The sequence below is a fragment of the Pimephales promelas genome, chromosome 4, assembly GCF_988280905.1.
Source record: "Pimephales promelas chromosome 4, fPimPro1.hap1.1, whole genome shotgun sequence".
In the NCBI taxonomy this organism is placed as follows: domain Eukaryota; kingdom Metazoa; phylum Chordata; class Actinopteri; order Cypriniformes; family Leuciscidae; genus Pimephales; species Pimephales promelas.
In genome coordinates, this window is record NC_142772.1 from 40310607 (window position 1) to 40322394 (window position 11788).

The following is an 11788-nucleotide window of genomic DNA, read 5'->3' on the forward strand; positions in this document are numbered from 1 at the left end:
AGATATTACACTGCCATGACCCCCACCTCTGATTTCTGGCCGTGAGTGATTCCATCAAGAGATGGCTGACCGAGGCCTCTGCAGGTCAACAGACCATTTAGATCAATTCCACCTCATTGACACTGAAAGTGTTCTGCTTTTTTGTTCTAAAGCGGGGAGATCTAGATTGCGGTGGTTTTCATGTTTGTCTGAGATGTGGCCTAGTGCAGTGATTTCTCAACCAGCGATACATGCATCTCATGTTCTTTTAAGGGATACTCCACTGTTTTTACATATTAAACTATGTTATTCCCTTAACTAAGACGAGTTGATTACATACCTCTGTCGTCTCAGTGTGTGAACTCAATCGCTCGAGACATTTTGATAGCCCAGTTCATTCAATATGGGCCAAGTAGTGTAACTCGACCTAGGACGGTGACACAAAATAAAACGTTGCACTTTTCTAAATGTGTAAAGTGGATGACTATATTGCATGGCGGAACACCACAGCAAGTGCATGGGAGCACTGAGACTCGGTGCAGTAATATCATCATTTGTAGGGGGGAGGGGGGACTTTTCACGAGTGATGGTATTACTGCGCCGAGTCGAAGTGCTCCCAAGCACTTGGTGTGGTATTCTGCCATACAATATAGTTATCCACTGTACACGCTTAGAAAAGCACAACGTTTTATTTTGTGTCACCGTCCTAGTTCGAGTTACACTCCTCGTGTAACTGTATTTAAATAAGGAAAACGTGGAGGTGTTTGGTTGCTTCTCTGCTTGGCCCATATTGACTGAACTGGGCTAGTTAAGTGCGATCAAAGTGTGCGCGCCAGAACGATTGAGTGCACGCACTGAGACGACAGAGGTATGTATCAACTCGTCTTAGTTAAAGGGATACTCCACTTTTTTTTGGAAATAGGCTCATTTTACCACTCCCCCAGAGTTAAGCAGTTGAGTTTTACCATTTTCGAATGTATTCAGCCGATTTTCTTATATTTAGAAAAATATCAGTAACCAGTTTCTGGTCTCATTGACTTCCATAGTATATTTTTTTTCCTATGGAAATCAATGGGACCAGAAACGGTCTGGTTACTGATATTCTTCTAAATATCAGAAAATTGGCTGAATTGATTCAAAAACGGTAAAACTCAACTGTTTAAATCTGAGGGAGTTGTAAAATGAGCCTATTTCCAAAAAAAGTGGAGTATCCCTTTAAGGGAATAACATAGTTTAATATGAAAAAACGGTGGAGTATCCCTTTAAGGACGTTGGCCCACCTCCTTTTTGCAAACTGCCCTTTTTGTCTTTAATTTTTTACATTCAAAATATACACTATTGTTAATGTTAACATCCATCTTTTTCACAGAATCACAATTTTTGGGACTGGAGCAAAATGGCTTTCTGTTCTGGAGGAGAGAAATCTGAAACCAGGTGAGCTGCAGAACGGTTGTCATCTCTCATCGCTCCCTTTTTTTTATTTCCAATATCCACAATAGGACTCTCCTTCCAGGACTCCCTCTCAATGGGACTCCCTCTCAATGGGGCCTTCTTGGTAAAGTAAAGGATGAGTAAATAAGGTTGTCACTATACAATATTTCAGTAGCCATTACCAATACCATTTTTTTTTCATATTTCTTAATATCAGTTTTGATACCGCAGCAAAATTAATATGTTGTTGAACACTCCGCTTTATGTAAAGTTTAATATAACGATTGTATATATTAATATAAAAATTACCAAAATTAAAAAAAAAACATTACACACAGCAGTCCAATATTTCTCAATTAAACATTACTTCAAGATTTTTAACCAGTAATGTTGTTTGTTACATTTTAATGATATATTGAACAATGCTATTCTATTATATTCAATGCTGGTCTATTAAGCTACATTAACATGGCAATGCCTAATGCAAAGTTCTGTTTTTTTGACACATCAGTTGTTTTTGTCTTGCCTGTTGACATTTACAAATTTACTTTTAAGTGTGCTCAGAATTAAGGCTGTTCCTCACTTTCCCAGGAGTCTCTAGACGCTACTGGTTCATTCACTATATCGTTTGTGTGTGCTTGTGAATATTCAATAATAATGAGACAAACTGAAAGTGAATTAAAATGCAAATTACAGTGGAAGACGGGGTTTATCTGTAATGTCTGCCATGAGGGCGATTTAAAAAAACAACAACTTGAAAATGAAATGAAGCTCGAAAACTTGAAATGAAAATCGACCCTATTTTCCTCAAGTCAGGATACACTGCTACTTGTGAATGTCTATCTGTGGAAAAAGATTTAGTTACGCCCATGCTAACCAGCCAAACCTTGACCCCTTATACACAGCTGTTGCTTTGAACATTAAATTTAATGCAAATAAATGTAAATTAAATTAATATTTCAGTAATTTCATATAAATTAAATTAAAATGACATTTAAATCAATAGTAAATAAATTAAATAACTTGTGCAGTGGAAAAGAAATAAATTAAAGTAATATTAAATTATATTTATATTCAATTAAAACAATAAATATTACAAATCAACTCATTAAAAAATCTTTTCACAGTCCAATTAAATATCAAAAACAAAAACAAATCATGCCTTACAATATTTCCTGCTAAATATTGTCTTTATCTACATGAAATGTAGAAGTTAAATGCTTTTTGAATGGCAATTGATGTCATCTTTAAAGATGAAGCTCTTGGTGTGTGTGAGGAGTTGGGGGATTTATTTGTTTTGCATGCGTGTGGTTCAGAGGACTGTGTGTGTTGGAGGTCAGAGATGTGCTTCCTGGCCCTCTGCTGCTCCCTTTGGCTGCTTGACATTTCAGAGCGACACCTGTTAGCCTGTGGGGTGTGGCACTGGCTCTGATAACGGGGCTAGAGACCCTCTCTACACAGGACCCCAGATGGGTGGCTTGGCATGTCTCCTGCATACATTTAAGCACAGTTTAATGTGGTTTATAATTCTGATCACTGCGAGCCATACCCATCTGCGTCCAGGCTTAAATCTGTCTAAATAAATTATACTTGGATTTCAGAAATCGGAGCCTATTAAAACGCTTTACTTTTTAAATTGTTTTAATTTCATTTAAAATGTTTATGAGGTTGCATAGACATATGTATGGTTAGTCTATATATCTACTGTTCTACTATCTACTATTCTGAATTTAAATGTTTATATACATGTGTGTGTGCCCAATATTTTTCATCTTCTTTTGATGCCTTGCAATGTGTAGTAGTTCAGTAAATGCTAAATTTAATTAACATTGTTATTGTTTAATCTCTTCACTTATACATTTTGTTGTACTTGTCCATTTGCAGCAAACACACACAACCTGCAGACGCTTCACACACTCCTGTCTACAGGATCTCCACTGAAGCCCCAGAGCTACGAGTATGTGTACAGCTGTATTAAGAACAATGTGCTGCTGGGATCCATATCAGGTGGGCTCTCTTTTCTTTTCCTCTTTTATTTCATTGCAATGGATTGCAACTTCCCCATTCATTCCTTAAATAACCTACCCCAAAGTGATCAAATAAAACAAAATTCTGTATCAAATTTATAGACAAGAAAAGTACTTTGTTCAGGGATGGTTTTGTAGGGATTTACAAACCTCTGCACATATATTAAAACGCACATAACTGTAGAATCAATTCTTAATGCACGTGTGAACGCCATCAGCGTTTATCGCAGGTTCACGTTTAAAGTCTGTTTAGAGACATTCATATACATTTTTACCTTACAGTTACTGTAAATCCGGCCTCTAGTTCATAAACGCCACAGGAGAACTGGCCCCCGACTGAGCCTGGGTTTTCCCAAGGTTTTTTCTTTCTCCATTGGGTCACCTGATGGAGTTTAGGACACCATTAGGTCACTTGATGGAGTTTTTCGGTTCCTTGCCACTGTTGCCTTTGGCTTGCTCAGTTGGGGATATTCAAATTAATTAACCAATCAGTAATACCCTTGATCAGCTCTACCAAACTTGGATGTTTTTCCACTAAGAAATGAACATTATTATGTTTTGATTGATACTGTGAAGCTGCTTTGATGCAATCTGTATTGTGAAAAGCGCTTCACAAATAGACTTGACTTGACTATGGGCCATACCTCTGTATGGGTTATTTGGTTCACCTTTTTTTACAGACACAGATTAGAGTTAATTGCATCTGAGGCACTGTCGCAATGTAAATGCATCTGACTAAAGATGACTGAAAATACACATAATCTTTCACAATTTTTCTATCCTTTTCTAATCAGCCCATTCTTAATTTTCCTTCCAATGATCAGCACTCCAGCTCTTCTTGATAGTATGGTGTGTGCGTGTGTGTTTCACAGTGTGATCTCATGCCTGCAGGGCCCTGTGGAAACAAATTAGCATCAGCGTTAACAGCTGTGGTGGACTGCTGATTTTGTGTGCATGAGTGTGTGTTTGTGACTGGGGTCTCGCAGCATGTTTCTCTCACACACCACCTGTGCCCAGTTTTTCCCTGCGGTTTCACCAGACGAGCTTTGCTCTTATGGCAGGTCAGCGGCAGCCTGCTACAGTCATGTTATTCAGATTGAACCTTTCAGAGCTATTTGTTATTTAACAACTTGTGTGCAGCGCTTGTTCCTGCACGAATCATTACATATTAAGTTGCAGCCATGATATTTTTAGTCTTTTAGTCTGCTTTCCAGTCCTTGATGCTGATTGGTCATTAGCCGTTTTTCATTTACGAAAAAACAGTACATCATCACTCAACAGAAGTTTAAGCGTTATGCCTGGTTCAGATTACACGATTTTAGCCTGATTTTGGTACAATCCGTTTGACTTAGGGTGTCGTGGGAATTCGTAAACGACAACAGGCGTTGGGAGGCAAGATTTGATCGTATCATCTCGTATAGTGTGTCATAGTGGGCGATAACCTGCGTCACGTCTGCGATGCTTCACGACATCACGACAAAAAGACTAGCATGAATAATTTTTTTAACGGTCGTCCAGGACGGTTCCGTCATATGTATGAGGTTGACCAATAGGAGCACAGAAGCTTTTCCGTACACAACTTTCAAAAATGGCGAAACGAAAGAGAGACGATGGTGCTAACGTTAAAACTAAAAGTAAAATATGTAAGAAAACGATATTTTACCTCAATTTCTCTTTGGAGGATTGACAGCCCATCGGGTTTTCTTTCTTTTCTGAACACTGACAGCCAATACAACACTCACCGCTTCATCCATTGTTTGTTTACGTTGGTTTCCGAAAGTCACTCGCTACTAGTTTCGCCTTCTAGATGACATCACGGGCGTCGTTACGGCACGCGATGACTGGTCAGGAAGCAACGTGTAGTCAGACATCTTTCTTGTCCACGACTCAAGATTTAAGGAGTCAAAATCGCGTAATCTGACACAGTGACTATCGTAACAGACAAAAAAAATAGTGTATTCTGAACCAGGCATTAAGGGTTTCCATGGTAATCAAATGTTCCGTTTTTCTGTTAAAAGGTGATCAATATGCGAGTCTGAAATTATAGACAATGTAATCTTATTTTCTTAAATAGTGATAGAGAGATTTTGATGCATTCAGAAGACATTTTTGCGCATGTCTTTTTGATTTGCCATTTGGCTCATATTTGATACCATGACAGCAAATCTCATTGAATTCTGACATGTTTGCAGAGCACATGAGCCTCATAATTTTTCAGAAAAAGGCTTTGACTGACGTTTCTTGACTCCTGAGGTTTTTGAAATGTCAGGCTACATAAGATGCCTGCTGGAAAACAACAGCTCAGATACACAATGCTCGTCTTCGGTCCTGATCTCTGATAGCCTGTGAAATATTGAGACGATATTCGCTTTGTCCAGGCTCAGGGTCCTAACCCTTCCTCCCTTTAGATATGCGACTTCTGCCAACCCGAGGCAGATTTGACCTTGACCCCAATGTCAGGCAGAGCAGCATATGTGACGAGGCTTGTTTCCTGCTGCTCCTGTCACAGTGCCAGCCAGACTCCTGAGTGCAGAGGGGCAGCTGGCAGGAAACTTTAGCACTTTCAGCCACCCAGAATCACCTGAATCCAATAGACCCCCCAGTATCACCCACCATCTGTCACATACACCCATAAACACACATACATGTATTGTCTCAGCAACCTTTCTCTGTCTTTTTTTGAATTTCTCTCCCATTTTCTGTCTCTTTTATAATCTGACTTTACAAACATTACATTTGTCAATTACTGAGGCCTATTTTTATCTACACAGGTGTCCGTTTGACATCTCCTCTCCATTTTCTTTCACGAAACCTCATTATTTTGAAATATTGATTGTCTCGGTTTTTCTTTTGGCTCGCAATATCAATTTGCAAGTATCTTTTTTCTCTCTCTCTCTCTCCACTTTTGTCTGTGCTGGCATTATTATGACATTAATTGGGTTGATAAATAGGGTTAATAATAACCCTAACTAGAATTTATTTAGTTACTTCCCAGTTACTTTTTTTGGCTACCAAAACAGCTTTTTTTGTATCATGTGGACCAGTTTCATTCTTAAAGAAAGACCTGAGGTTGTTGGACCAAACTGAGCACCTTTGTTTAGCTTGTTCCTTTTGTTCATGTCTGATAAACAAATCAATAAGGAAGGGCTGCAGTATGGGAACTGCGATCTATATATAAATGAAGGCAGGTGAACAAAGCTACCAGAAAACTATGCCAACAAGAAGTTTGCATGAATGAAAACATCCCATCAGTTCCCTTTGTTTTAGAAGTGTCTTTCCTATATTATGGAACATGTTGACCACCTTTAAAACTGTATATTAACATCTTTACTGTTTCCTCAGGTGGCACAGACATCATTTCATGCTTCATGGGTCAGAACATGACGGTGCCCGTTTACAGAGGAGAAATTCAGGCCCGAAATCTGGGTATGGCTGTGGAGTCCTGGAGCTGTGAAGGTGAGATAAAGCTCATGTTTATCTCTGATTCTATGCTCAAGACATTTTATATACTGTATATGTGATGCGATCTGGAAAAACCCACCACATGGTGAAATTTGACATATTACAGGTTTTGGGACCATATCAAAGCTGGGTTCAAGCCCTTTCCAAATCTGTTTTTATTTTTTATAGTTTGTATATTAAATTTGTGATTTTTAAAAAACGTTTAGAAGGTTTACATACCGTACTTTGTGTTTTGCCTAACGTTACAACTTAACCATTCTAAAAACCCTTCCTTTGGAGGTTCAATAACGCTGTTTTGTATGGTGTGTTTTTTAGGTAAGCCTGTTTGGGGAGAGAGTGGCGAACTGGTGTGTTTAAAGCCCATCCCGTGCCAGCCCACTCATTTCTGGAACGACGAGAATGGCAGCAAATACCACAAAGCCTATTTTTCCACCTTCCCAGGTAACCCTTCACATGACATCACTCTATATCTGTTTCAAAACCTAGTGAGCAGCCTCCACAGACAGCAGTTTTAGGCAGCAGTCCAGAATGCATTGCTTCAAGCAGTCATTGATTGCCTAGAGAGACTCACAGATGCACTCGGCTACCTTCCTTCAAAGCGCTTGAGTTGAGAAGTGGTCACAGGGATTTGCGTTTTCTGACTGATTTAGAAAACAAACAAGTCGTCCCTTTGATTTAGGCAACAAACATGCCACTTGCAGCTTTTCCGCTGTATTGATTAAATGATTTCTGAGGGCGAAAGGGAGAAAAAAGAACCTGACAGCTTGTGTTAGCACCAGAAAAATCTACTTGAAGCCTTATTGCTGTCAGTTTGGAGAAGTAGGAAAAGGCCAATCAGGGCAGTTCAGCTTCATTAGCGCTCTCAGCCTGCCAGCGGTCAGACATCTCTGCTTAGATGCACCATAGATGATGCCTTCTCTAGCTATTTGTTTCATCCTTCTCTATGCGTTTAATTGTACCTCCTCATTCAGGATTCTGGGCCCATGGCGATTACTGTAAGATAAATCCAAAAACGGGAGGAGTCGTCATGCTGGGGCGAAGGTACGTTTCACTTTGTTTTGTTGTTTTGCAGATTTTGATCATCTTCTCTAGTTTCTGCTTGGATTCTTATAATATTGCTGTGTTGTTGTACGGTGATACTCTGAGATTAGTTATGCTCCTAAATCATATACTGCTTTTTTTATTTTCAGTGATGGAACTTTAAATCCTAATGGTGTTCGGTTTGGGAGCTCCGAAATTTATAACATTGGTGAGAAATAAACATCACACTTCTTCCTGAAATGAGTAGACTAATTTGAGCTGGTTTGGAGCAGACTAGATTCACAAGTCTTTTTAACTACAGTAGATTGTTTTATATGAACAGTGTTGTGCCTGAACGCGTTCAATGAACAACAGTTCATATTTTGGGCGAACGTGAACTCAGCGTAGTGTATTACTGCCTGATGAACGTTACTGTGAACACATTCATTCTGGTGTCTGTGAACGCACGCTCTCTCAGTTTGACTTCGTACAGTAGGGTGCCAGATTTCTATAGAGCCTTCCAGGCGAAAACCCGGCTAAAACACGTAAACATGCCTTAATATGTAGTGAAAAAACACCGAATCTGGCAACACAAGACACCAGAGTCGGCCGGGTTATGATGGGTTATGGGTTATGACGGGTTATGACGAGGTCAGTGAGGATAGAAAAATCTTACATTTCTTTGCAAACTTTACCCGTCGATAAAATAATTGTTGTATGTGGTTGTATTTAGGCTGTGGCAATAATAATAATAAAAAAGCTCACACATATGGACAAATAGAACTATGAATGAACTACTTCATTTTTTGAAGAATGAACTATGAACTGAACTAGTTCATTTTAAAATGTGAACTGAACTTTGAACTAGTTCACGTAGAAAGTGAACTTTCCCAACACTGTATATGAAGTATGTTGACATCCACCAAGCCCTTTTTTCAAAATAGACCACATATTGGTATCATAATGGTTATAAGTTCATATATGCTACCGTTCAAAAGTTTGAGGTCAGTATGTACTTTAATGTTTTTGAAAGATGTCTTATTCTTATAAGGTTGCATTTTTATTTAATCAAAAATACAGTAAAAATGTAATATTATGAAGTATTATTATAAATGACCTGTTTTGTATTTTTTTTAAAATATATTTATAAATGTCATTTATAACTGTGATGGCAAAGCTGATATTTCAACTGCCATCACTCCAGTGTACAGTGTCACATGATCCTTCAATAATTATAATATGCTGATTTGGTACTCAAGAAACATTTATTCTTATTAATTTTGAAAACATTTATGCTGCTTCATTTTTGTGGAACATTTCTTTTTCTTATTTGATGAAAAGAACAGGTTTTATTTGAAATGGAAATCATTTGATCACATTTTAACACTTGCTGAAAGTGTCAATTTCTTTAAAAAAACGGTAGTGTATATTGAAATGTATTGGCCAATGTCAGATGATGTTGGTCGATATTAAATATTTAATTTTGTATGCTTATTTCAATTATTTTTTTATTACCTTTGCTGTCACCAAATCTCACCTAAAGTTAAAATTTAAAAGCACAAGAGTTTTAATAAAACCAAATAGTATTGTACATTATATTGTTGTGATGCCAAATTAGAAATACACAAGTCGGAATTTTAAAATCGATTATCAGCAGCCATGACATGAAAATAATTATCGCATATATAATTATTTAGAATGTGCTAAGATCATAATTTGACGGTGTTCAAAACCCTTGTTATGTCCTCTCTTCTTCCAGTGGAAGCCTTCGAGGAAGTGTCCGACAGTCTTTGTGTCCCTCAGTACAACAGTGACGGAGAAGAGAGAGTGATTCTGTTCTTAAAGATGGGACCCAATAAGACCTTCAGTGAAGAGCTGGTGGGGAAGATCCGCAAGGCTATCAGAGTAGCTCTTTCTGCCCGACATGTCCCAGCATTGATCCTGGAAACCAAAGACATCCCGGTAAGCACACTTGCACTTTTCTTCTTTTTTTGTAGCCATTCTCTCACTTGTCCTTTCTCTGCTTTATTTTCTGAGCTTTTCCGTCTGATTGACTTTACATTTCCTTCGCCTGTAGTACACTATTAGCGGAAAGAAGGTTGAAGTTGCAGTAAAGCAGGTGGTCGCAGGTAAGGAAGTCACTCAGCGAGGGGCCTTCTCAAACCCAGACTCTTTGGACCTCTACAAGAACCTGCCTGAACTCCAAAACTTCTGAACAACAACTCCTGAAGGTCCAGTGCTTCTGTCTTTGAAGGGTTCGGATTCTCTGGACAATGCTGGAAAATCTGAAGGAATTTATAGAGCTTTCAAACATCAAGGTTTTCTGCACGTTGCGGCTCCTACTCAAATTCAGCTAGCCGCTGGTACCAATGGAGTGAGTCTGTACACACCATACTTCCTCAAAAGTGTAACTGGGTTGCTCTTGGGTAGAAAGTTGAGAGTGCCATTTTATGAAATTCCAGCTTGGATCTTAAAGGGACATTTTATCTGCTTCTGTCATTGCGTCCACCAAGCGTTATTCCCAAGACATGACAAACAATTCCCAAATCTGTTATCTTAATTTACCGTAAATGTCAGTCCCATATTTTACCTCTCGTATTTCGATACAATGTCACTTTAACCTTAATGAAGGTGTATGGAAATCTGGCCATGTATGTTTTGAGGCTATAAAATGACACTTAATGCTCATATGTCTATATGAGTCATATACAGTGATATGTTACTGAATGTTCTGGATTTAAGGTTAAACCATTAAACCAACTGTTTGCTGGAAACTCAAAGTATTTTCCCCGCTGGTATCTGAATTACAAAATGTTTGTCCCTCAAAAGCCTGACTTCCTGTCTGGAAACTAGGCCATATTTGTATTTTTGAACGATATCCTATCAGTAAATAGTGATTCATCACATCTGCTGTATTTGTATAGTATATTATACTGTCCAGAACTACACTCTGTTGTCCACTGAGTGTAGATTTGAATTTAAGCTTATGTAGCTCTCTGGCCAAAAAGAGTTCTGTATATTTTTACATATAAACTGTATATATTTGATTCTGCATGTCGTGTGCAACACTAGATGCCGCCTTCACAATGACTCTATTTGGTCTCTCTTTCGGTATGCCTTATATCAAGTTGCGAAATGTTTTCATCAACAACTGAAGCTCATCTTGATTCTCTGATCCATTCTTTGGTACAGTATATAGCTTTATCTTTGTCATCCCCAAACACATCTAACAATCTATTTCATCATATCAGCACATCCAGGGACTGTCACTGTAGGCATTTCCCACGAGAAACTCCTCCATCACGTTCCAACTCAATAAACGTTGTAAAAGTTGCGTTTGTTTGTTGTTTGAGGTTTTGAAAGTCAGCAAGACCATTTCAATGACATGATATCCGGATAACCTCATAATATTACATTTTTAGAACATAAGGTTTAATAGTAAAGGGAAGAATTCTGGGCAGAGTTGTAAACTAGAAACGCAACAAAAAATAGAAAATATCGATTTATCTTGGATAAGAATCAAGCTGTTAGACGTGTACTGATGATGCATTTATACTTGCTTTGCAGCATATCACGGAGACATTTATCAACATATTTCACAAAAGCTGTGAACAAGCCACCATCCAGAAAATACTTTTTTGGTGATACCGAGAGGGGATATGCTACAAACGCTCACAACAAAAGCCAGAAAATGTCCCGCGCTTTTAATATAATTTAAAAATCATGTTCTAGTAATGTTATTTCAGCAGTTGTTTACAACAGAGAGCAGTATTGATGTCTTTTTTCTTTCCTTTCAGGCAAGTTTTTGGGCTGCAAGGCGTCTTGTTGTAAACATGGGTCTATTTAGTTCAGGTAACGTAATCTGGGTT

At 38.3% G+C, this 11788-nt stretch overlaps 1 protein-coding gene across 1 annotated transcript in view; it reads left to right on the forward strand.

Moving 5' to 3' along the window:
- The window catches only part of aacs (acetoacetyl-CoA synthetase), a 34704-nt gene extending 23879 nt beyond the window's left edge, over positions 1-10825 (forward strand). The window contains exons 11-18 of the mRNA XM_039659304.2: positions 1349-1413; positions 3295-3417; positions 6780-6893; positions 7215-7340; positions 7871-7940; positions 8090-8148; positions 9679-9881; positions 9997-10825. Of these exons, the coding sequence (XP_039515238.1) occupies positions 1349-1413; positions 3295-3417; positions 6780-6893; positions 7215-7340; positions 7871-7940; positions 8090-8148; positions 9679-9881; positions 9997-10134 (898 nt within the window). The 3' untranslated portion in view covers positions 10135-10825. The remainder of the gene's footprint in view (positions 1-1348; positions 1414-3294; positions 3418-6779; positions 6894-7214; positions 7341-7870; positions 7941-8089; positions 8149-9678; positions 9882-9996) is intronic.
- The last annotated feature ends 963 nt before the right edge of the window (positions 10826-11788 follow it).